This window comes from Panthera tigris, chromosome E2 (assembly GCF_018350195.1).
Source record: "Panthera tigris isolate Pti1 chromosome E2, P.tigris_Pti1_mat1.1, whole genome shotgun sequence".
In the NCBI taxonomy this organism is placed as follows: domain Eukaryota; kingdom Metazoa; phylum Chordata; class Mammalia; order Carnivora; family Felidae; genus Panthera; species Panthera tigris.
Window position 1 is genome coordinate 6738220 of NC_056674.1, and position 22530 is coordinate 6760749.

The window sequence follows — 22530 nt, forward strand, 5'->3', positions numbered from 1 at the left end:
TCAGGTCTGTTTACGGCATTCAGGGTTTGAGCCTGAACCTTCCGATTCTCCGAGGACCCTGGTCCTCCTCAAACAGTGACAGCGCCCACCGAGCGTCTCGGAGAGTGAGTCGTCCATTAAACGCCATACTGAACCAACCCAGGCTTCTCTAACACGGAGCCCCACATTAACTCGCGAACCTGAACGAGACACGCGTTCACGGAAAAAAACCTTCCACCCGACTTCTCACGCACCGAGTCCCGTAAGCAGCGTGATCCACGTGGACCTCGAACCCTAACACAGTCGGCCTCTCGGTGGACGATTTCCTCAGACTCTTAATCACCGGTTCCCAAAGGCCCCAGCACTACCCCGGATTCCTCAATGACTGAACCCAAATAAAATCCCAACGGCGGTCCTTCACACGCGCTCCCGTTTCACGGACGCCACAGGCGGCGAGCCAAGCCCAGAACCCGACTCACCTGAACCAGTACCTCTACAAACGCCGCGGGTAGAGACGAGAGGCCGCCCACGTCCGAAGCTACTTCCTGGTCGGAAGCCCTTCTTCGCAGTACCCAGAGTCTCGGATACACAGGAACCAGCGAATCCCGCGAGGACCTGAGGGCGCTGAGGGATTTCGGGGCTCCGACGGCGGGCTCCGCTCTATGATGTCAGCGGCCACGCCCACCCCGGCGTTTCTAACGGGAGGGGCCAGAGCGGCTCTGCGAGGAGGCCAAAATCATTACTGGCCACCTCAGTGTTTTCACCGCCTCCGTGCGAGGGATGACCAACAAAGCGGTACTAACCAGGTGAGACTTCAGAGACCGGTGCTTACCTAAGGCCACCAGGCACATTTATCCGTCAGGGGAAGAAAGATGGCAGCGCCCTTGTGCACGGCCGAGCGCCGACGTCAGACTGGAGCACCATGGGCGCGGCCATCTTAGAGAAAGGCAGGTGTCCGTATGGCTGAGATGGGCTCGTGCCCCGACAGACGGCGGGGGGAAAAGGTTTGTAGAACCTGAGACGTCTTGGAGAAGCGGCGGTCACAGAGTTGACAAAAGCAGTGGTCACTTGACCTCTTGGGTGTGGGGAGAGGGCGGTTGTGTTTAAGGAACACTGCCATTGAAGGGACGAAGCCAATAGGGCGGAGCTTCCTAATAGATGCTAATGTCCCCCCCGGGAGTAGATACATAGCTACCTCTAGCGGGAAGGGATGAAGTGAAGGTGCAAACCAGTATGTTTCCTTCCAAAGATAGATGAAGGTGACCGTGGGACATTGCAGAATATGAAATTACGAGATGATACTTTCCACATTTCCCAAATTAAAAAAAAGCACACTTTAAGATTTTATTACTATTTAGGCGTGGGAGGTTTAATCTTAGAAGATGTTAAGTAGCTACTCCCTTTATTTTTTTTAAGTTTCTTTAAATTTATTTTTGAGACAGGGAGAGACAGAGCATGAACAGGGGAGGGTCAGAGAGAGGGAGACACAGAATCTGAAACAGGCTCCAGGCTGTCAGCACAGAGCCCGACGCAGGGCTCGAACTCACGGACCGCGAGATCGTGACCTGAGTTGAAGTCGTCCGTTTAACGGACTGAGCCACCCAGGCGCCCCTAGCTACTCCCTTTTTAGAAGGCAACTTGAATCAATTTAAAAATTTCTCTTTGACCTAGAAATTCTAATTGCAACAGTTTACTCGGTAAAAATGTTTCTTAATATTAACCACATTGGCTTTTGTAATTTAGAAGAAAAAAACTAAATGTACAATAATACACGAATACTTTGGTAAATTGTGGAATATCCACTCAGAGAAACAGTATATAGAAATTGAAAAGAATATATGGTAGGGGCCTCTGGGTGGCTCAGTCGGCTCAGCCTCCGGCTCTCGATTTTAGCTCGGGTCATGATCTGAGGGTTCATGAGATGGGTTCATAAGACTTGAGCCCTGCATCAGACTCTGCATTAACCATGCGGAGCCTGCTTGGGATTCTCTCTCTCTCTCTGCCCCTCCTCTGCTTGTTCTCTCTCTCAAAATAAATAAGCTTAAAAAAGAGAGAAAAGAATATACTGCAACTGTCAGTTTAAATAAGGAAATATAACTTTTCTCAAGAAGAAAAAAGCACGTCTGCTGGATAGTATAAATATTATGACCCCCGTTATGGGAACAGATCATAAATATTTGTCATTGGCTAAATATTTAGTTTGGATTACTTCAGGGTTTATACTTATGGGTAGTGAATGTCAGAAGTTTTCATATTCTTGCAGGCCTGGCTGGCTCAGTCCGTGGAGCGTGCCATTCACTCTTGATCTCTGGGTTGTGAGTGTGAGCCCCACGTTGGGTGTAGAAATGACTTAAAAAAAATAAAATCTTGGAAAAAAATAAAAGGTTCATTCTTGAGTCACTGAAGAGATATCATTTTTTAAAAAAGTTTTCACATTCCCAATTTTTGCAGTTTTCCATTAACATCTTTGTATCATGATTCTGTTACTTTAATATTATAAAAAGATGTCAATCTTAGAAAAGTTTTAGAATATTTAATGATGTAGATGTTCATAACATAGTAAATATAATAAAAAGCCTCCTTTTTCTTTCATGAAAGACATACTTACATATGTTTGAAAATTTGGGAGAAGATACTGTTAACAATGCTAGACTCTCAGGTACAGTTATGGGTGATTTAAGATGTCTTCATTTGCTTATATATGTTTTCTAGTTTCTATACGTTTAGAACTTAGTGTTGGCATAATTTCTTAATAGTATTATATTCCCTTCAAGGATTAAATGGGCAGCCCCATTCACCTGGGATGTCAAGCTCTGAAAAGTGAGTTCAGCATCTGGTCCAGAGAGCTCAGGGCAGCCTGGGTAGCCTATTCTTGGACCCTGCCTGATCAGTTTCCTTGCCATGGCAGGATGTGTAGATTCACAGAAGGATAAGAAGTAAAAGGGTTCTAAGCGCTTGCTTGCTAGAGCATTCGTGCCTGTTTGTTTGTTTTTACTGTAGAGTGCCCAGAATCCATCCTGTTACAGAGTGGAGATGGTGACAGAACACTAATCCAGGATTTAGGGAAGAGATGTTAAAATTTAAGAATAGTTCACAAAGATCATTTTATAAATGCAGGGTCCCGGACCCCAATACTAGAGGTTCTGGTTTAGGAGCTCTGGAGTGTGACTCAAGGATTTGTATCTTTTTCAAGCTTTTCAGAGAATGCTGAGGCAGGAAGCCCAGAGAAAACACTTAGAAACTGATCTGGAGTGTTCCTGGCTTACAAATATGCTGGCTGGTTACCCTCAGTACACTTAGGTCTTGGTTCAAATTACATCTGCTCAGAACAGCCTTCCTTGAAAACCCTTATTAAAATAGTTCCTCCATTACAACTTATGTACTAAGCTTAATATTTCTTCATAGCACTTAGCAGAACTGACGTTCTATTATGTATTTATTTTACTCAGTCGCATTCACGACATGATATGTACCACAAAGGCCACGACTTGCCTGTTTTGTTCATTTTGTTCATTGATGTGTCCCCAGCGACTACAGTGGTGCCTGGCACAGTGTAAATGCTCAAAAAATATATTTTTAGGGGCGCCTAGGTGACTCAGTCAGTTAAGCATCTGACTCTTGATTTAGGCTCAGGTCATGATCTCACAGTTCATGAGTTCAAGCCCCACGTTGGGGTCTGCACTGACAGCGTGGAGCTTGCTTGGGATTCTCTCTATCCCTCCCTCTCTGTCCTCTCCCCAACTCATGCATATATGCCCACACTCTCTCTCTCTCTCAAAATGAATAAACATTAAAAAAAAATTTTATGTTTATTTTTTTATTTTTGAGAGAGAGAGAGAGACACAGCATGAGTGGGGGAAGAGCAGAGAGAGAGACACACACAGAATCCGAAGTAGGCTCCAGGCTCTGAGCTGTCAGCACAGAGACCGACATGGGGCTTGAACCCACAAACTGTGCGATCATGACCTGAGCTGAAGTCGGACGCTTAACTGACAGAGCCACCCAGGCGCCCCCAAAATTTTTTTTAAATAAATGAATTACTCAACACTAAGTTGGTAATGAATTTTACCATAACACTGCATGGCAAATGTCTTTTTTTCCCCACAAGTAGGATTTGTAAATTGGATTGCATATCCTTATTATATCAAGAGAAATAACTGACCAAAAAAGAGAGAACCAGAAAAAAGAGAGAACAAGAGCCCTTTTGCTATGAAAACTAACAATTTGTTGCCAGCAGATCTGCTCAAGAATTACTAAAGGAAGTTTTAACAAAAAGGAAATGACAGAAGGAAACATGAAACATCAGGAATGAAGAAAAGGGAACATATGGCCAACTAATTTTTGACCAAATCAGGAAAGAATATCCAATGGAATAAAGCAGTCTCTTCAGCAAGTGGTGCTGGGAAAACTGGACAGCGACATGCAGAAGAATGAACCTGGACCGCTTTCTTACACCATACAAAAAAAAAACACAAAAAACAAAAAAAAAAACTCAAAATGGATGAAAAACCTGAATGTATGATAGCAAGCCATCAAAATCCTAGAGAAGAAAGCAGGCAAAAACCTCTTTGCCCTTGGCCACAGCAACTTCATACTCGACACATCTCCAGAGGCAAGAGAAACAAAAGCAAAAATGAACTATTGGGACCTCATCAAAATAAAAAGCTTCTGCACAGCAAAGGAAACAATCAGCAAAACTAAAAGGCAACCAACAGAAGGGAGAAGATATTTGCAAACAACATATCAGATAAAGGGTTAGTATCTAAAATCTATAAAGAACTTACCAACTCAACACCTAAAAATAAATAATCCAGTGAAGAAATGGGCAAAAGACATGAATAGACACTTCTCCAAAGAGGACATCCAGATAGCCAACCGACACATGAAAAAATGCTCCACATCACTCATCATCAGGGAAATACAGATCAAAACCACCATGAGATACCACCTCTCACGCCAGTCAGAATGGCTCACATTAACAACTCAGGCAACGACAGATGTTGGAAGGACGTGGAGGAAGAGGATCTCTTTTGCATTGTTGGTGGGAATGCAAACTGGTGAAGCCACTCTGGAAAACAGGAAGGAGGTTCCTCAAAAAGTTAAAAATAGAACCACCCTACGACCCAGCAATTGCACTACTAGGTATTTATCCAAGGGATACAGATGTGCTGTTTTGAAGGAGCACATGCACCCCCATGTTTATAGCAGCACTATCAACAATAGCCAAAGTATGGAAAGAGCCCAAATGTTCATCGATGGATGAATGGATGAAGAAGATGTGGTATATATATACAATGGAGTATTACTCGGCAATCAAAAAGAATGGAATCTTGCCATTTGCAACTACGTGGATGGAACTGGAGAGTACTATGCTAAGCAAAATTAGTCAGAGAAAGACAAATATATGAGTTCATTCTTATGAGGAATTTAAGAGACAAAACAGGTGAACATAAGGGAAGGGAAGTAAAAATAATATAAAAACAGGGAGGGGGACAAAACATAAGACTCTTAAATACAGAGAACAAACAGAGGGTTGCTGGAGGGGTTATGGGAGGGGGGATGGGCTAAATGGGTAAAGGGGCATTAAAGAATCTACTCCTGAAATCACTGTCGCACCATATGCTAAACAACTTGGATGTATATTAAACAATAAATAAATTAAAAAATAAAATAAAAATAAAAATATCAAAGTAAAAAAAGGAAAAGGTAAATGTATCATCAGACATGATAGGCTGTTCCCCTTTGAGTTTTTAAAATTATGTTCGATGGTTGAAAACAAAAGTAACAACTTTCCCTGATAATGGTTCTCAGCATATGTAGAAGTCCTAAGTAAGCATCACGTGCCGTTGGGAAAGCTAAGACCACCACTATGTGCTACATACACACACTGGATGGGATGTCTAGGATCCGATGTGACCGTGCCAAATGCTAGAAAAGACACAACTGGAGCATCCGTACACTGCTGGTAGGAATGTAAATTAGTATGGCTACTCAGGAAGAGTCTGGCTGTTTCTTATAAGGTTAAACACAGATTTAACATGGGTACTTATCCCAGAGAAATGAAAACTTACATTCACACGAAACTGGATTCATAGCATCTTTATTCATAACAGTGAAACACTAGAAACAACCCAAAGTCCATCAACACTGAACAGATAACCATGGTACATTCATCACAAAAGAACACTACTCGTAACAAAAAACAAAACTATTTATATGCCCAACAAAGTGGATGGAACTTAAGGGTAATTTGCTGCATAAAATAAAGCCTGTCTTCAAAGGCTACACTGTATCATCCCATTTCAACAGCATCCTTGAAATGACAAAATCAGAGTGATGGAGTACTGGTCAGCGGTCGCCATGGGTCAGGGTTGTGGGGAGAGTGTGACTATAAGGGGCAGCACAAGGATGTTTCTTTGTGTTGGCACAATTCTGCTTCCTGCTTGTGGTGTGGTGGGATTTACAGAAATCTATATATGGGATAAAGTTTCTTAGAACTCTCCACTAAAAAACAAAACAAAACCTCACACAAATTAGTGCATGCTAAAACTAGTGAAAACCAAAAAAGGTCTATAGTTAACAGCATTGTACCAATGTTATTTTATTGGTTTTGATTATGTATTACAGTTACGTAAGATCACGTCACTGAAGAAGCTGAGTACAGGTAACTCAGGAACTTTGCATACTTTACACTTTCTTGTGAGTCTAAAATTATTTCAAAAAAAATTTAGAAAAATCATATATAAGGTTATTTTTGTAAACTACTTAATGCTAACTTATAAACTTAGATAAATACATCCAAATGTTAAATTACATTTATAAATATATTCCTTTTTCTTTTGCCCAAAAGAGATGAATTTAGAGCCTCAGAAATGCAAGAATCAGATGACACATGTCGGGCACAGAACACCCCTGCCTTGTGTACAACATTAACATTTAATCAGCGGTAAGAACACCCTGCTTTAAAGTTATGGAATCACTGAGAATGTGATTCAAGGTACCCTGCCCCAAAATGGACATCAGGTGTATTAAGTTTAGATTTGTGACAGAAAACTCAGGTATGCATCATTTTCATGAGGCTTCTTTTCTTCAGAATTTCTGATATTTTGCTAGTTCCAACACATTTAGTGTGTTCATGAGTTTTATTTCTGCATGACTTCATGAGAAAGGATGAGGCAGAATGTATCACTAAAATCCTGCCATATTCACTGCCATTTTCCTTCAGCATGACTTTCAGACAACTATTGAGGTTTTACTTCTAGGCAACGACTTTCCCACGATCATCATGTTGCTACTGTGTGTAAGTTCACTGGTGATCTGTTATGATCACTGATTAGACAGGATCTTTATTCCCATGAGGCTTTCCTGCTCTCTCCAGTCACAAGATTCATCTTACTGTATGCTTTTCAGATATATAATTACCTAAAAAGGTTTCCTCAAGACGTTTCTACATTGAATGTGTCAGAGGTTTTGTCTACCTGTTTTGACTTACGGTGTGAGGTAACTGATCACTGAAGGCACTAGCACATTCTCTGCACCCATTAGATTTCACTCCTATTCAAAATTCCCTACCTTCCCAAGGGTGAAAATTTAGCAACAGGCTAATTAATCTACACTGACTTTTTCAGGTATGCTGGGAGCACACTGGTGTTTAATGAGTTCACTGAACTATCACTGTTTGTCTCCTGCCTGGGTTCACTTGTATGTAATTTCAGATTCCCTGCAAAGGATTATGTACTTTGACTTACACATTTTTTGTGTGTATTTTTTTAGTGTCTATTTTTGAGAGAGAATGCAAGTGAGCCAGGGGCAGAGAGGGAGGGAGGGAGACAGAGGATCCGAAGCAGGCTCTGTGTTGAGAGCGCAGAGCCTGATGCACTGAGAGCACACAGCCTGATGTGGGGCTCACACTCACAAACCGTGAGATCACATGACCTGAGCCAAGGTTGGACGCTTAACCAACTGTGCCGCCCAGGCGCCCCCATTTCTTGTGTGTATCAACGAGGCTTGACAAATGAGAGAAATGTAATCCTCAGTTATTGAACCCATCGAGTCTTTCTCTTCTATGAATTCTTCGATGTCCAATGGTGCTGACTTGGTGTCGGAAGACTTTCTCACACTCACCACATACATAGTTTGTCTCCTGCATAAATTCCCTGGGAGGTACCGAATAGGATTTTCCACAGTCGGTACAAATAAAGGAAGTCAATCCTGTGTGAAATCTCCAATGTGGCACAAGGCGTATCTTCCTCCTCAAGGTGTGACCGCGTTCATTGTGTCATTAGGGTTTGTTTCCATTATGAGTTCTCTGATGTACAATCAGATTTCTCTTTGAGGAGAAGCCTTTTCCACATTCACCGCATATAAAAGGTTTCTCTCCTGTATGAGTTCGCTGATGAACGATTAGACGGCTTTTCACCGTGAAGCCTTTCCCACATTCATTGCATGCATAAGGTTTCTCTCCAGTATGAATTTGCTGATGTAAAATGAGCTCGGTTTCCACAGCGAAGGCTTTACCACATTCGCTGCAGACGTAGGATTTCTCTCCTGTATGGATTTGTTGATGTACGAGGAGATAGCGTTTCATGGTGAAGCCTTTCCCACATTCACTGCACGTAAAGGGTTTCTCTCCAGTATGAGTTCGCTGGTGTACCACGAGATTGCTCTTAAAGGCAAAGCCTTTTCCACATTTATTGCATATATAGGGTTTCTCTCCAGTGTGAGTTCGCTGATGTAACATCAGTCCACTATTCACAATGAAACCTTTCCCACATTCACTGCATCTGTAAGGCTTCTCTCCAGTATGTGTTCGCTGATGTACGACCAGCCGACTCTTCAGGGGGAAGCCTTTCCCACATTCGCTGCAGACGTAGGGTTTCTCTCCAGTATGAGTTCGCTGGTGTATGATGAGCATGCTCTTCACAGTGAAGCCTTTTCCGCATTCACTGCATACGTAGGACTTCTCTACCGTGTGATTTCTCTGATGTACAATGAGATTACTCTTCCTGGGAAAGCCTTTTCCACATTCGTTGCATACATAGGGTTTCTCTCCGGTGTGAGTTCGCTGATGTTCAATCAGCCGACTCTTCATGGTGAAACCTTTCCCACATTCATTGCATAGATAGGGTTTCTCTCCTGTGTGATTTCGCTGATGTATGAGGACATAGTGCTTCGTGGTGAAGCCTTTCCCACATTCGCTGCAGATGTAGGGTTTCTCTCCTGTGTGAGTTCGCTGGTGTATGATGAGCATGCTCTTCCCAGTGAAGCCTTTCCCGCATTCACTGCATACATAGCATTTCTCTCCAGTATGATTTCGCTGATGCACAATGAGATTAAGCTTCCCTGGGAAACCTTTGCCACATTCGCTGCAAACATAGGGTTTCTCTCCGGTGTGAGTTCGCTGGTGTTCAATTAGACGGCTCTTCATGGTGAAGATTTTTCCACAATCATTGCATATAAAGGATTTCTCTCTTTTATGAATTCTCTGATGTTCGTTGAGCCTGGACTTTCTGGAGAAAACTTTTGCACAAATATTGCATCCATAAGGTTTCTCTCCTGTATGAACTCTGTGATGATCTGTCAGCTGCGACTTCTTAACGAAGGCTTTTCCACATTCACCACACACATGGGCTTTCTCTATTTCATGAGTTCTCTGATGCTTAGTGACTTGGGACTTGTTGCTGACGGGTCTTGTACTTACAGGGAATTTAACCGCAGAATGAAAATCTTCACGCTTATCATGCAGAAATGATTTCTCACTTCCGTTGACTTTTGTAGAGTTCCTAATTTCACAGATCTTGCTCTGGTTGGCTAAACTTAAATTTGATTTCAAAGTTTTTATATAGAACTCAAACATATGATTTTGCCTGAAAGGAAAATGACTTTTGCTTTGAGGGACGGTATTTCCAAATGCATTGTGTTCGGGGTACAGTTCCATACCTTTCAGCATTCTTTCATCTTCCCAGTGACCCTGCAGGTGATTATCAACTTTGCCGCTTTCTAGAAAAGAAGAGAACAATGAATCCTTTCATAATCTTGTTTTGAATAAAACTTTATTTATTTTTTATTTTTTAGAGAGAAAGAGAGAATAAAACTTTATTTTTTACTTTTTTAGAGAGAGTGACGGAGAGAGAGATCATCTCAAGCAGATTCCAGACTTGGAGCCCGATGTGGGGCTCAATCCCAAGATTCTGGGGATCACGACCCGAGCCAAAATCAAGAGTCGGACACTCAACTGACTGAGCCACCCGGGTGCCCCTGAATAAAACTTTAAGAAATTCTTTGGTGTTTCTTAAAAATGGCATTTTAGTGACAACAGTATAATACAGAATGCCATATATAAATGTTCCTTATGTCTTATACATTGATAAAAACACAATTATACAGGCAAACGAAAAGAAAAAAGCAGTAAGTGTACCAATAAGGTGACACCGTTGACAACGTATGTACATTTGGCTGCTTTCTAACTAGGAACTTGCAGAGATACTAAAACACAAGTCATTTTTGGCAGCAAATGACAAGGTCGGAGGGATACCATTCCACAGAACTTGGAAAGACATCAGGTCACAGGGGTAGAAGAGACTACTATCCAGAACGATGAGGGTTGTGTTTATTCACTCCAAGCTCTTTACTGAATGGCTCCTGTGTACAGGCACTTATGCTGGTGTTTGGAACATTTAAAATATGCCTCACTTTCACTGATCTTAAGCCTAGTTGGGGAAAACCAAATGAAGAAAAAAAAAAAGAAAGGAGTTGGATACTGTTAAATGTGATTAAAGGAGAAATGGACACTGGAAAGTAGAGAAAAACAGGACATACTTGCATAAGGAAAAGACAGTTAAATGATGAATTCAGCAGACAGTGGTTAGGAATCAGGGTGACCCTGCTAACTTTATGGCTTGAGCCACTGGGTAGGTAGAAACATGTCAAATGGAGATGAGATCCAGAAAGTGTTGGAAAAAGTCTGTGTTGCAAACATCGAGAGGATTATTAGGAATGTAGTATAGGGGCATCTGGGTGGCTCAGCTGTTTGAGCGTCCAACTCTTGGTTTTGGCTCAGGTCATGATCCCATGGTTCGTGGGATGGGGAGTCCTGCATCAGGTTCTGTGCTGCTTGGGGTTGTTTCTCTCCCTCTCTGCCCCTCCCCCCACACACGGTCTTTCTGTCTCTCTCTCTCTCAAAATAAACTTAAAAAAATGTAGTATAGACATCAAGATCTGGTTGGGGGTATAAATAGAGATAGCAGTGTGGAAATAATACATACCTGTTATTCAAAAGAGGACCGGGTGAAACATTGGGAGGACACAGAGAATGAAAGATAATGAAGGTTTTAGATAGTCCAACATTTAGTTTGCGGATTCTTTAAGTTCACTGAGAGAAACCAAATTCTGACTAGAGAGATCAGGGAAATACGCATACTAAGGTGTATATAGAAAAAATGCATTTGTTACCTAGCAAATAAGAAAGTAAGGCCTTCAGAATTTAACATGAAAGGAAAGATACTCTTGCATTATAATCCTGTTCCTAAATGTGCCTTTCTATATAGACCACCATCCAACTAACTTCCCAAACGTCAATCAGATTTAGTGGACCACAGTCCAACCTTGGTCCACCCGGCTCATATTATCCTATGTTCCAATCATACTGAATAGGCCACGCGTGATTGGCAGGAAATCTTTGTACAAAAAATACAAAACCAAGCACAGCCCCCCACCATGCTACCTCGATTACTCACCTACCAAACCCAGTCATCCTGGCAATAAACGTGTACATCATCATGAATACTCCCATTCGTCCCTGTCCCCGCTGCTTCTCCTACAGACACCTTCTAATGCTGGCTTTCATCCAGCCAATTCCAGACCACTCTGAATAGTCAACCCCATGGCCTCGCCCATTTCCTACTTCATGCCTTCATTCCTAATTCATGGCAGCATCTTCTTAATTCAAAATGTACGTGTACCTTATACATATCATGCTGTCATTCCATTCTGATTGGACGGCCATGAGCTCTATTTCCTCTTTATTTCTAAATTAATCCCTTTATTGTTCGTGTTTAGAGTTACCTTCAGTGAAGATTTAACCTCACCCAAAGAGAAGTCTGGCCCTTGCCCTTGGCTCCAGGGAAGTGATCTCTAGGCCCTTGGAATGTCCTACCTGACAGGAGTGTCTTTGTTTGCCTGGGGTCTTTGACCACTGGACATTCTAACAATGTGATTTACGATGGAGGCTTTGGGTCATGCCGTATCAGTTCCAACCTTCAGACCCTCAGAGGAACTGGAGACTACAGGAGTTAGCCTGATTTCTGGAGGGGCTAGAAACTAAAGTTCAGCCACGTGGGCAATGTGGGATTGAGCCCCAGTAAAAACACCCAAAGGATCAAGTGAGGTCCCCTGGTTGGCAATACTCTGTTATTGTCACACACGTGGCTGGGAGGAGGAAATGCTGACCATGAGTCTGGAAGCACCATGTTCAGACACTTCCTGGACTCCATGTGACCCAAGAATTCCACTCCTTGATGTATACCCAAGAAAAATTAATGTTCATAGAATAATTCATAAAAGCCCCAAAAGTGGAAGAACCCAATGTCCATCAATGGATGAGTAAGTAAATAAAATGTGGTATATCCATACAGTGGGAGTATTATTTGGCAATAAAAAGGAATGAAGTGCTGACACATGTTAAAGCACAGGAGAACTTCAGAAACATTAGGCTAAATGCAAGAAGCCAGACACAAAAGACCAAATATTTTATGATTATATGAAATATCCAGAACAGGCAAATCTGTAGATATAGAAAGTAGACCAGGGGTTGCCTGGGGCTGGGGGCCTGGGAGGAAATGTTTCTTTTTATTCTTTATCTTATTTTTTTAAAGATTTTACTTAAAAAAAATTTTTTTTAACATTTATTTATTTACGAGAGAGACAGAGTGTGAGCATGGGAGGGACAGAGACAGAGGGAGACACAGAATCTGAAGAAGGCTCCAGGCTCCGAGCTGTCAGCACAGAGCCCAACGCGGGGCTTGAACTCATGAACCGTGAGATCATGATCTGAACTGAAGTCAGAAGCTTAGCAGACTGAGCCATCTAGGCACCCTTTTAATGTTTGTTTATTTTTGAAAGAGAGAGAGAGAGAGAGAGAGAGAGTGTGTGTGTGTGTGTGTGAATGGGGGAGGGGCAGAGAGAGAGGGAGACACAGGATCTAAAGCAGGCTCCAGGCTCTGAGCTGTCAGCACAGAGCCCGACGCAGGACTTGAACTCATGAACCATGAGATCATGACCTGAGCCGAAGTCGGCCACTTAACTGACTGAGCCACCAAGGCACTCCAAATTTTCCTTTTTTTTTCCTTTTTTTTTTTTTTTTTTTTTTTGAGAGAGAGAGGGAGAGAGAGAGAGAGAGAGACAGAGAGAGAATACGAGTCGGGGAAGGGCAGAGAGGGAAAGAGAGAATCCCAAGCAGGCTCCATGCTGTCAGCACAGAGCTCAATGCAGGGCTCGATCTCACAAACCATGACACCATGACCTGAGCCGAAATCAAGAGCCAGACACTTAACCAACTGAGCCCTCCAGGCGTCCCAAAGATTTTACTTTTAAGTAATCTCTATAACCCTGAGATCAAGAGTTGCGTACTCTCCTAACTGAGCCAGTAGCCAGGTGCCCTAGAAATGTTTCTTTTTAAAGTGATAAAAATATTTCAAAATATTTCAGAAAAGGAGCCCTAGAAATGTTTCTTTTTTTTTTTAACTTTCCTTTTTTTAATTTATTATGAGAGAGAGATAGAGAGCAAGCGGGAGAGGGGCAGACAGACAGAGGGAGACAGAATCCCAAGCAGGCTCCATGCGGGGCTTGAACTTAATGAACCGTGAGATCATGACCTGAGCCAAAATCAAGAGTCAGACACTTAACGGAATGAGCCACCCAGGCGCCCCAGAAATGTTTCTTTTTAAAGTGATTACAATCTTTCAAAATCGGGGATGGTTACGTAACTGTGTTAATGTGATACAAAGCACTCAATTGTATGCGTTAAGTTGGCAAATTGTAGGCTATGTGAATTATCTTAAAGCTGCTTACAAAAAAAGAATATGAAAAACAAATGATTTAGAGAAATTAGTACAACAGGAAGACCTACAATGAACCAAAGGAAAATCAGAAATATCAATCATAGGAAGGAAGCCACAGAAGCAAACACAGCTGATTTAGGCTAGACCTGATGATGTAAAACCATCTTTTCCAGTGAAACAGTCAACAGAAACTTTTCTAGTGACACAGTCAACAGAAACAGCAGAGATCTTTAAGACAAGAATGCCACAGTTAAAAGCATGGGCAGGGTAAGGTGTGCAGTACTAAGACAGAATAATGTTAAAATGGGATCAAGAGGGATTTTTTTGTGTGGAGGGCAGAGGACTCCTATTCCTCATGCAGGGACTCGGAAATCGTAGGCAGGTAAAATACCTAGAACTGAATTCACACTAGACAACAAGTAGGGAGGTATCGATTTGGAGTCTCAACCAGACATCAGAAAGAGCTTAATCCATGAGCCAGAAGAGAAATCTCAAGTATTAGGAATACAGCAAAGAAAATGGAAAGGATCTGAAGACCTTCGGAGGTGGGGGAAGAGCTAGGAAGCGGACCAGGGAAGAGAACAGGTTACTGTGGAGACACAACATACAGGGTGGAGTTGGCTGTTGGGAGGGAAATCAGCATTTCCAGAGGGGCCGGAACGTGCAACCGTCGGAAACAGTGTGAAGTCACACATTTCTCTTTGGACTCAGCCCCCAGGGGGGTAATTTCACAGCCAGGGTGGGAGGAACAGGGACACCCACTCTGATGGGGCACAAAGAAGGGGGTCAGCTACAGAATCCATGGAAGAACACTAGGCAAAAGCAACACAAATTAAGGTGTAAAATGAAAAAAAGCAAGGATCAGATATCAGAAGAGGAAAAGACGACTTCTACTTCCTTCTAAAGACCTGGAGGAAAAGCTCTCCCATGGCGGGGAGATGCATGGAGTCCTCAAGCACCCGGCCAGCCTCCTCTCCCCGGCTGGAGGGGGACTTCCTCAGTGACCCAGCTAGCTGGCTCCCACTCACCCGGACTGGTTCCACTGCGGACTTCCTCTTCTATCGCCCACGGTTCTTCCCCTCGTTCCAGCTTGGCGAGCACGTCTGGTTTGCTGGCTTGATGCCCTGCCCGTGGGAGAGACAGGACACTTGGAGATGGGCTGGGGTGTGTCGGGATGGGAGGACGCTACACGTGAGGGGCTGACGGTTTTTGCATCTGCACGGCAGGGGTTCTTCTCTCGGGAGAGGGCACTCGTGATGCTGTGATATTATAATATATATTTAGTCTTTGTACAGGCTCCCGGCACAGAGCTCGTAAGGCCCTTGTAATTTCCTGAGTGGCAGCTGTGATGGGAACATCTGTTCCAGGATTTGTTCTAAGTCCCAATTCCTGACACAGGAACTTCTAAGGCCCTTGGACTCTCCAGAGTGAAGGGTGTCTTTTGTGAACTAATGACTGGTCACAGGGGCACCGATCTAGCTTTAGCCTGGGGGCTGGCTGCCAGAAACACCCACGAGTGATTAGGAGGTTGGGACCTTCAGCTCCAACCCCCTCCCCCGGCCACTGTAGACTGAGTTAATCACCAGTGGCTAATGATCTCAGTAGTTATGTCTACATAATGAAATCTCCATAAGAAGTCCCAAAAAACCAGGCTGGGAGAGCTTTCAGGCTGATGAACACACTGGGGTGCTAGGAGGGTGGCTTACCTGGACAGGTCATAGAAGGTCCACACCCCTCCCCCCATACTTTCCCTTCTACCTTTCTTCCTTTTGGCTGCTCCTGAATTTTATCCTTTATAATAAAATGATAATCTTTTTTAATGTTCATTTATTTATTCTGAGAGAGAGAGAGCACAAGCAGGGGAGGGGCAGAGAGAGAAAATCCCAAGCAGGCTCTGCGCTGTCAGCACAGAGCCCAATGTAGGGCTCAACCTCACGAACCGCGAGATCATGACCCGAGCCGAAACCAAGAGTCAGACACCTGACCGACTGAGCCACCCAGGTGCCCCCATAAAATGGTAATCCTAAGTAAAGTGCTTTCCTCAGCTCTGCGACCTGTTCCGGCAAATTAGCAGACCAGAAACAGGGTTGCAGGAATGCCTAATTTATAGCTGGACTGAAGCGTGGGTACACTGGGTACCCAATACTTGCAACTGGCCTCCAAAGTGAGGGCACTCCTGCGGTACTAAACCCTTAAACCTGTGGAGTCTGACGCCAACTCCGGGTAGTGTCAGAACTGAAATGGATTGCAGGACACCTAGCTGCTACCTGAAGAGCTGGAGGCCTGGTTGTCGGTGCGGAAAAACCCCACGCGCTTGGCATCATTTGTGTTGCTAATAAAAACAGCTCATAATACGTTAGACCCTTTTAGCATGTGCCAGAGGTGGTCCTGGGAATCAGCCATTCAGAACAGCGCAGGGACCCTGAAGTGTAAGCAGCTGAGAAAGGAAAGGCCACCGACCGGGCACCTTCTGAGGGACACAGGGAAACTGTCCTCACCCACTGACACCAGGTTCCTGAAGTTCTCCAGCATCACATCCCGGTACAGGTCCTTCTGGGCGGGGGCCAGGAGCCGCCACTCCTCCCGGGAGAAGTCCACGGCCACGTCCTCCAGTGTCAGCGATTCCTGTAATAACAAAGCCCTGTTTAATATGAAAGGTTCGCTTTTACTGGTTCATGAGGAATATAAAGGAAGCTGCCCTGCTAATAGTAACTATGACGCTGAGACCAGTTCTGAAGTGTAGGTGGTGTTTTTGTGTGTTTTTTAAGTCCTTCTCTGACACCAGCTGGATGGCCTACAACTGAACTCAATTCTGACACTACCTACCTGGAGACGGCGTCACATTTCACAGGTTAAGGGGTCAGTCCCACAAGACGGCCCCTGCCCCTGCTTCAGACACCAATCCAAGTCCGTGTTGTCACCCGTGCTCTAACAAACTACAGAGTGGAGGTTCCAGTGACCCCCCCCTCCTTGGGTTTGATTGATTTGGGTTTGATTAAGCAGCTCAGAGAACTCAGTTTACTTAACCGCGTACTAGTTTATTATATATGATAAAGGATACAGATTTCATCCAGATGAAAGAGACGAACAGGGCGAGGTCCGAGGGGAGGGGCACGTCACTCCCTCAGCACCCACGTCCACTAAGCTTGGAGCTCTCCAAACCACACACCTTTGGGATTTTATGGAGGCTCCATCACAGGCATGGGGGGTCATGAACTCCATTTCCAGCCCCTCTCTCCTCTCTGGATAATGGGGATACAGCTGAAAATTCCACACTTCTGATCACGGTTTGGCCTTTCTGCAGACCAGCCCCCATGCAGGAGCCCACCCAGAGTCACACCATTAGAACAAGAGCTGCTCTGGGGCACCCGGGTAAATCAGTCGGTTAAGCGTCCGACTTCGGCTCAGGTCACGATCTCACAGTTCGTGGGTTCGAGCCCCGCGTCGGGCTCTGTGCTGACAGCTTGGAGCCTGGAGCCTGCTTCCAATTCTGTATCTCCCTCTCTCTCTGCCCCTTCCCTGCTCATGCTCTGTCTCTCTCGGTCTCAAAAATAAATAAACATTTAAAAAAAATTAAATAAAAAGTTTATTAAGAACAAGAGCTGCTCCTATCACCCAGGACATTCCAAGGGATTTAGGAACTCTGTCACATATGAGATCGAAGACCAAATATTGGACCGAAAGACGCCTCTAGTGCTCTTTTCACTTAAGGAATTACAAGGATATTAGGGGGCGCCTGGGTGGCTCACTAGTCAGTTAAGCGGCTGACTTCGGCTTGATCTCACGGTTCGTGGGTTCGAGCCCCAGATTGCAATTATGCAAGTTGATAATGTGCAATTATTAAGCATTGGCGAAGATTTTAGGCATAGACGATCCACATATCACTTAGAAGATACCCGCTAAATGCTTTACACAGTTTTACTCATTGAGTATGACTACAGACCAATGGAATTTTGTATAGTTAATATTCATCAATCCATTGCAGTCACTATTTCTTTAGATGCCTGGATTAAGAACAGATTATGTTCTTTGGAGTATGGTTCTACCGACACACAAAATGTCATGACAGGTGTGTTTACATACACAGATGTACATAAATCCAGTTACATTTGTAAGTGGGCCACGTGCACAGATGCACACACAGGTCCAGGGACAGCAGGAGCACACCACACATCTGTTAAAGCGGTATGAAGGAATGAGGAAAGAGGACATGAAAAGAGAATGTACTTTTTTGCTTTTAAGTTTTATTTATTTACTTTGAGAGACAGCATGAACAGGGGAGGGGCAGAGAGAGGGAGAGAGAGAATCCCAAGCAGGCTCCATGCCATCAGTGCGGAGCCTGACATGGGGCTTGAACTCACAAACTGAGATCACGACCTGAGCCGAGATCAAGAATCAGATGCTTAACCGACTGAGCCACCCAGGTGCCCCGATTTTTTTTTTCTTTAAAAGGTACTCGTGAGCAATTTGTATAGTTACAGGAAACAAAAGCACTAAAAAGAAGAGTAGGTAAAAACTGGATCTAAAAACGGGAAAGGGGGGCGCCTGGGTGGCTCAGTCGGTTAAGCGTCCGACTTCAGCTCAGGTCGTGATCTCGCGGTCTGTGAGTTTGAGCCCTGCGTCGGGCTCTGTGCCGACAGCTCAGAGCCTGGAGCCTGCTTCGGATTCTGTGTCTCCCTCTCTCTGACCCTCCCCCGTTCATGCTCTGTCTCTCTCTGTCTCAAAAATAAAGGTTAAAAAAATTTAAACAGGAAAGGATTCTTCATTTTCTGAGATAACATAAAGTTGTAAAGCAAACACCCTAGAACCCAGTAATTCAAGCCCTTACTAGACAAAATTTTGTGCAACTATCTAATGCCAAATCTGTACTTGAATGCCAGTACAGGCATCTGTTCCTAGAGCCTTACTTTGGTCCCCTGAAAAAACTGTGTTCACTGAATTTGCTTGGTTTATCCCCCAAGAGTCTCTGTGGAACTCTATAATAAACAGCAGGAGGGAGTCAGCTGCTGCCTTCATTGGAAGGTTAGTGTTCTAGGGCGCCTCGGTGGCTCAGTTGGTTAAGTGTCCGACTCGTGATCTCTGCTCAGGTCGTAAACTCACAGTTTGTGAGTTCGAGCCCCATACACTGCACTGATGGCACACAGCCTGTTTGAGATTGTCTCTCTGCCCCTCCCACGCTCGTAGTCTCTCTCTTTCTCAAAATAAATAAACTTAAAAAAAAAAAAGTGACTGCTGAAAACACTGTCTACCCCATCACCTCTAAGAAGAATATAAAATTTTTCCTGAGTCCTCAGTGCCATGAAATATTGACATCCCCTGAGGAACCTTTCTGCTTTCTCCTCTCAGTCACTGCATATCATGTAACTTAGCATGATTCTCTTGTCGTTGTCACACATATTAGATGCAGCGTGTCAGCTGATGTAACCCAGAGGATCCTTTAGTTACATATTATGTTCCAACGCTGGTCATTTACCAGGAATCACATTAACACTATATTCTTGATTCTACTTTGCCATGATGTTGGAGGTACAGTCAAAGTTTATTTCTCTCTAGATACTGAACGGATTTTAAAAAAAATTAAGTTATTTATTTTGAGACACAAAGAGAGAACGTGAGCAGGGGAGAAGCAGAGAGAGAGGGAGAAAAGGAGAATCCCACACAGGCTCTGCACTGTTAATGCGGAGCCCGATGCAGGGCTTGAACTCACCAACTGTGAGATCGTGACCTGAGCCGAAATCAAGAGTCAGACGCTTAACCAACTGAGCCACTCAGGCTCTATATTTTCACAAGCCTCTATAAATTCACCAGGGAATAAAGAAGAGAATTAAAAAAAGACAAAAATCACCTGGGCATTGATCATTTTCTTCTGTTTTGAGAAATGGCCAACAACTGGGATATTCTGTCTTTGTCTCTTCCGGATATGCCCCAAATTTCTAGTTAGAAATCTAGTAGCCAGTCAAAAGTGCTCCAGAAATGACACTGTCTAGGTCGTGGAACCTCCTCTTTCTTCATTCGTTTCTTGTCTCTTGTCAGGACCTGTAGGCCGAAGAGCAAAATTACTTTCAGTGTTACATCCTCTCTTGCTGTGTACTCGCCTTGACACATGGTCCCCAGTATTTGTGTCTATTTGGTTCCCCAGGAATCATGACTTAGGCATAAGACCCTGAAGTAGCAGGTAATGGGAAGTGGCAAAGGAGAATCGGAACAGAACTCTGCCTCAGTGGCAAGTAATTTTCAGATCAATTTTAGAAATGAGGCCATATGGACAGCGAGGAACAGTGAATTTTTCCTTTAAACTATGTTGCTCTATCTCTTTATTTACCCTATGTACATACACTTCAATATGCAGAACAATGAGCACACCAAAAAAAAAAAAAAAAAGAGAGAGAGAGAGAGAGACAATATGAGCTATAGAATCAAAGTTTTAAAAACACCTCAACAAATTAAATATTAAAAGACAACTCAAAAGTATAAATACTGAGCAGTGCCTGGGTGGCTCAGTCCGTTAAGTGTCCGATGTGGTCTCAGGTCATGATCTCTCAGTTCGTGGGTTCGAGCCCCACATTGGGCTCTGTGCTAACAGCTTGGAGCCTGGAGCCTGCTTCGGATTCTGTGTCTCCCTCTTTCTCTGCTCCTTCCCCTCTCACACTCTCACACTCTGTCTCTCTCTCTAAAAAACCAAACATTTAAAAATTTTAAAAACAAATACTGGGAAAATAGCAGACTTTACATAATATACAACCTGAAAGGAAATATCCAAGACAACACACAGTAAAATTACAGAAGGATAAACACAGAATCTTAAATAAAAGGCTAATAAAAACAAAAGGCTAATTAATTTTAAATCTGCTGAATCGTTTCTCTCTCCCAAAACTTTCATTTCTGCGGATTCAAAGGGACGGGATGATGTGGAGAGCCAAAAGAGATTAGAAAATTATATGGAGGAGGGACTTGGACCTGAAGCTTTTAAGGAATGTTAACATTCAACACGTCTGTTCCAGCAGCCGGTCTGAGCCCAACGCACGACCCAGCCGGGGCCCCTGAGCCTCCAAGCCTGCTGTCACACGATCCTGCACAAAAGACAGGCCACGACCCCACCGAATCAATACCAAAACTGGATCAGCTACGTATGTACACTGACCTCCCTTAATGGTTCCTCAATCACTGAGCTCCAAATTATTGCAGAACCAGAGCCAAACGCCGCCTTCTGTGACAAACACCACCCCACCAGCTGTCAATCACCTACAGGCTGAGTGACCTGCGAAGACCCTAAACCCTGACCTCAGGACTCTCGGTAGTTGATCTGTTGAGATCTTTAATCACTGACCAGCACAGCCCCCCCAGGATTGACCCCAAAGACATCTCGATTACAGACATTCAATACAGACTCCTCCGTGCTCACCTCCAAAAACACACCCGCCCTACGCTACCTTCACCGACTTAGGGGAGCACCAACTTACCTAGAGGCCGACAGGCCGCCCCTCTCCCCGCCTTTTCTACAAATAGACCCACACAAGGACTTGAGTCTCTCCTGAACCTGCAGCGACCTCTTCAGGGCCTAACTCACTTCCCTAAACTTCCTTCGCTCTAGTTCCCTCGCCCGGCCTCCTCTCCCGGGAACACCTGACGAGGGTCAGCGGCGTTTCTGGCGCGTTTCTATGGAGAACGGAATACGGGTTTCCGGCTCCTCCTTATGAGGTCATAAGTCCGCGCGGCCGTCGCCTCGGCGCCCCGGGGGCCGCCATCTTTGAATACCCGCCGTACGGAAACCTGGGCAGCGGTGTGTTTGCGCCGTGAGGCGGCGGTGAAAGAACGCCGCGGAAACCCTCGCCCTTTCTCGCCCCTCCAGGCCTCACAGGAAAATGGGGAGATGTTCAGAAGTTCCCGCTCACGCGAAGCAGACGTGATATGGCGGTAACCTTTGAAGGGACAGAGGACCCTTAGTTGTAGGGGACGCGGAACGGCGCCGAGTTGACCAAAGCCGGAGCCCTTCCCCATCTCAGGGGCGCGGCTCCTCCGGCCGTGAGGTCTCCGCTCGGTGGGAAATTAAAATAACCTCTGGGCACCTCGGTCTCGATTCTCATTGCGGAAAGGCTCAGCGGCCGTGTAAAAGCTCCAGCAGGCTTGCCAAGAAAGCGGGCGGCGCGCTGCGGCCGGAGAGGGCCGGGGCAGGTGCCCGCCGGCTGGGAGGGAGCCGCGCGGCCGGGAGCTCGGCGAGGGTGCCGGGGAGACCACGGTTTGGAAAAGTGAGATGGGGTGGGGCATGCGGCGGTCGCCAAGAGAGCTGAAGCCACGGTCGTTGTGAGCCTCTTGCCAGCCTCATCCCATCCATGTCCCTTACACATCCCAGGCAGCGACTTCTGTCACTCAAGATTAGGGGCGCCTGGGTGGCTCTGTCGGTTAAGCGTGGGACTTTGGCTCAGGTCACGATCTCACGGTTCGTGGGCTCCAGCCGGCGATCGGGCTCTGTTTCCCTCTCTTTCCCTGCCCGTCC

At 44.7% G+C, this 22530-nt stretch overlaps 1 protein-coding gene and 1 long non-coding RNA gene across 3 annotated transcripts in view; one reads left to right on the plus strand and one right to left on the minus strand.

Moving 5' to 3' along the window:
* Positions 1-22530, minus strand: part of LOC102972793 (zinc finger protein 432) — a 50980-nt gene that overhangs the window by 14292 nt on the left and 14158 nt on the right. The window contains 4 exon segments of the mRNA XM_042970268.1: positions 8266-9978; positions 15065-15160; positions 16535-16661; positions 19882-20072. Of these exon segments, the coding sequence (XP_042826202.1) occupies positions 8266-9978; positions 15065-15160; positions 16535-16661; positions 19882-19896 (1951 nt within the window). The 5' untranslated portion in view covers positions 19897-20072.
* Positions 662-22094, plus strand: LOC122234328. 2 transcript variants are annotated; one of them, XR_006212091.1, is made up of 5 exons: positions 662-785; positions 6607-6643; positions 6830-6925; positions 21038-21163; positions 21886-22094. It is a non-coding gene; the product is annotated as an uncharacterized LOC122234328 (long non-coding RNA). The 2 variants fall into 2 exon arrangements; XR_006212090.1 differs by lacking the exons at positions 21038-21163; positions 21886-22094 and adding an exon at positions 10094-10133 and having other exon boundaries at positions 682-785.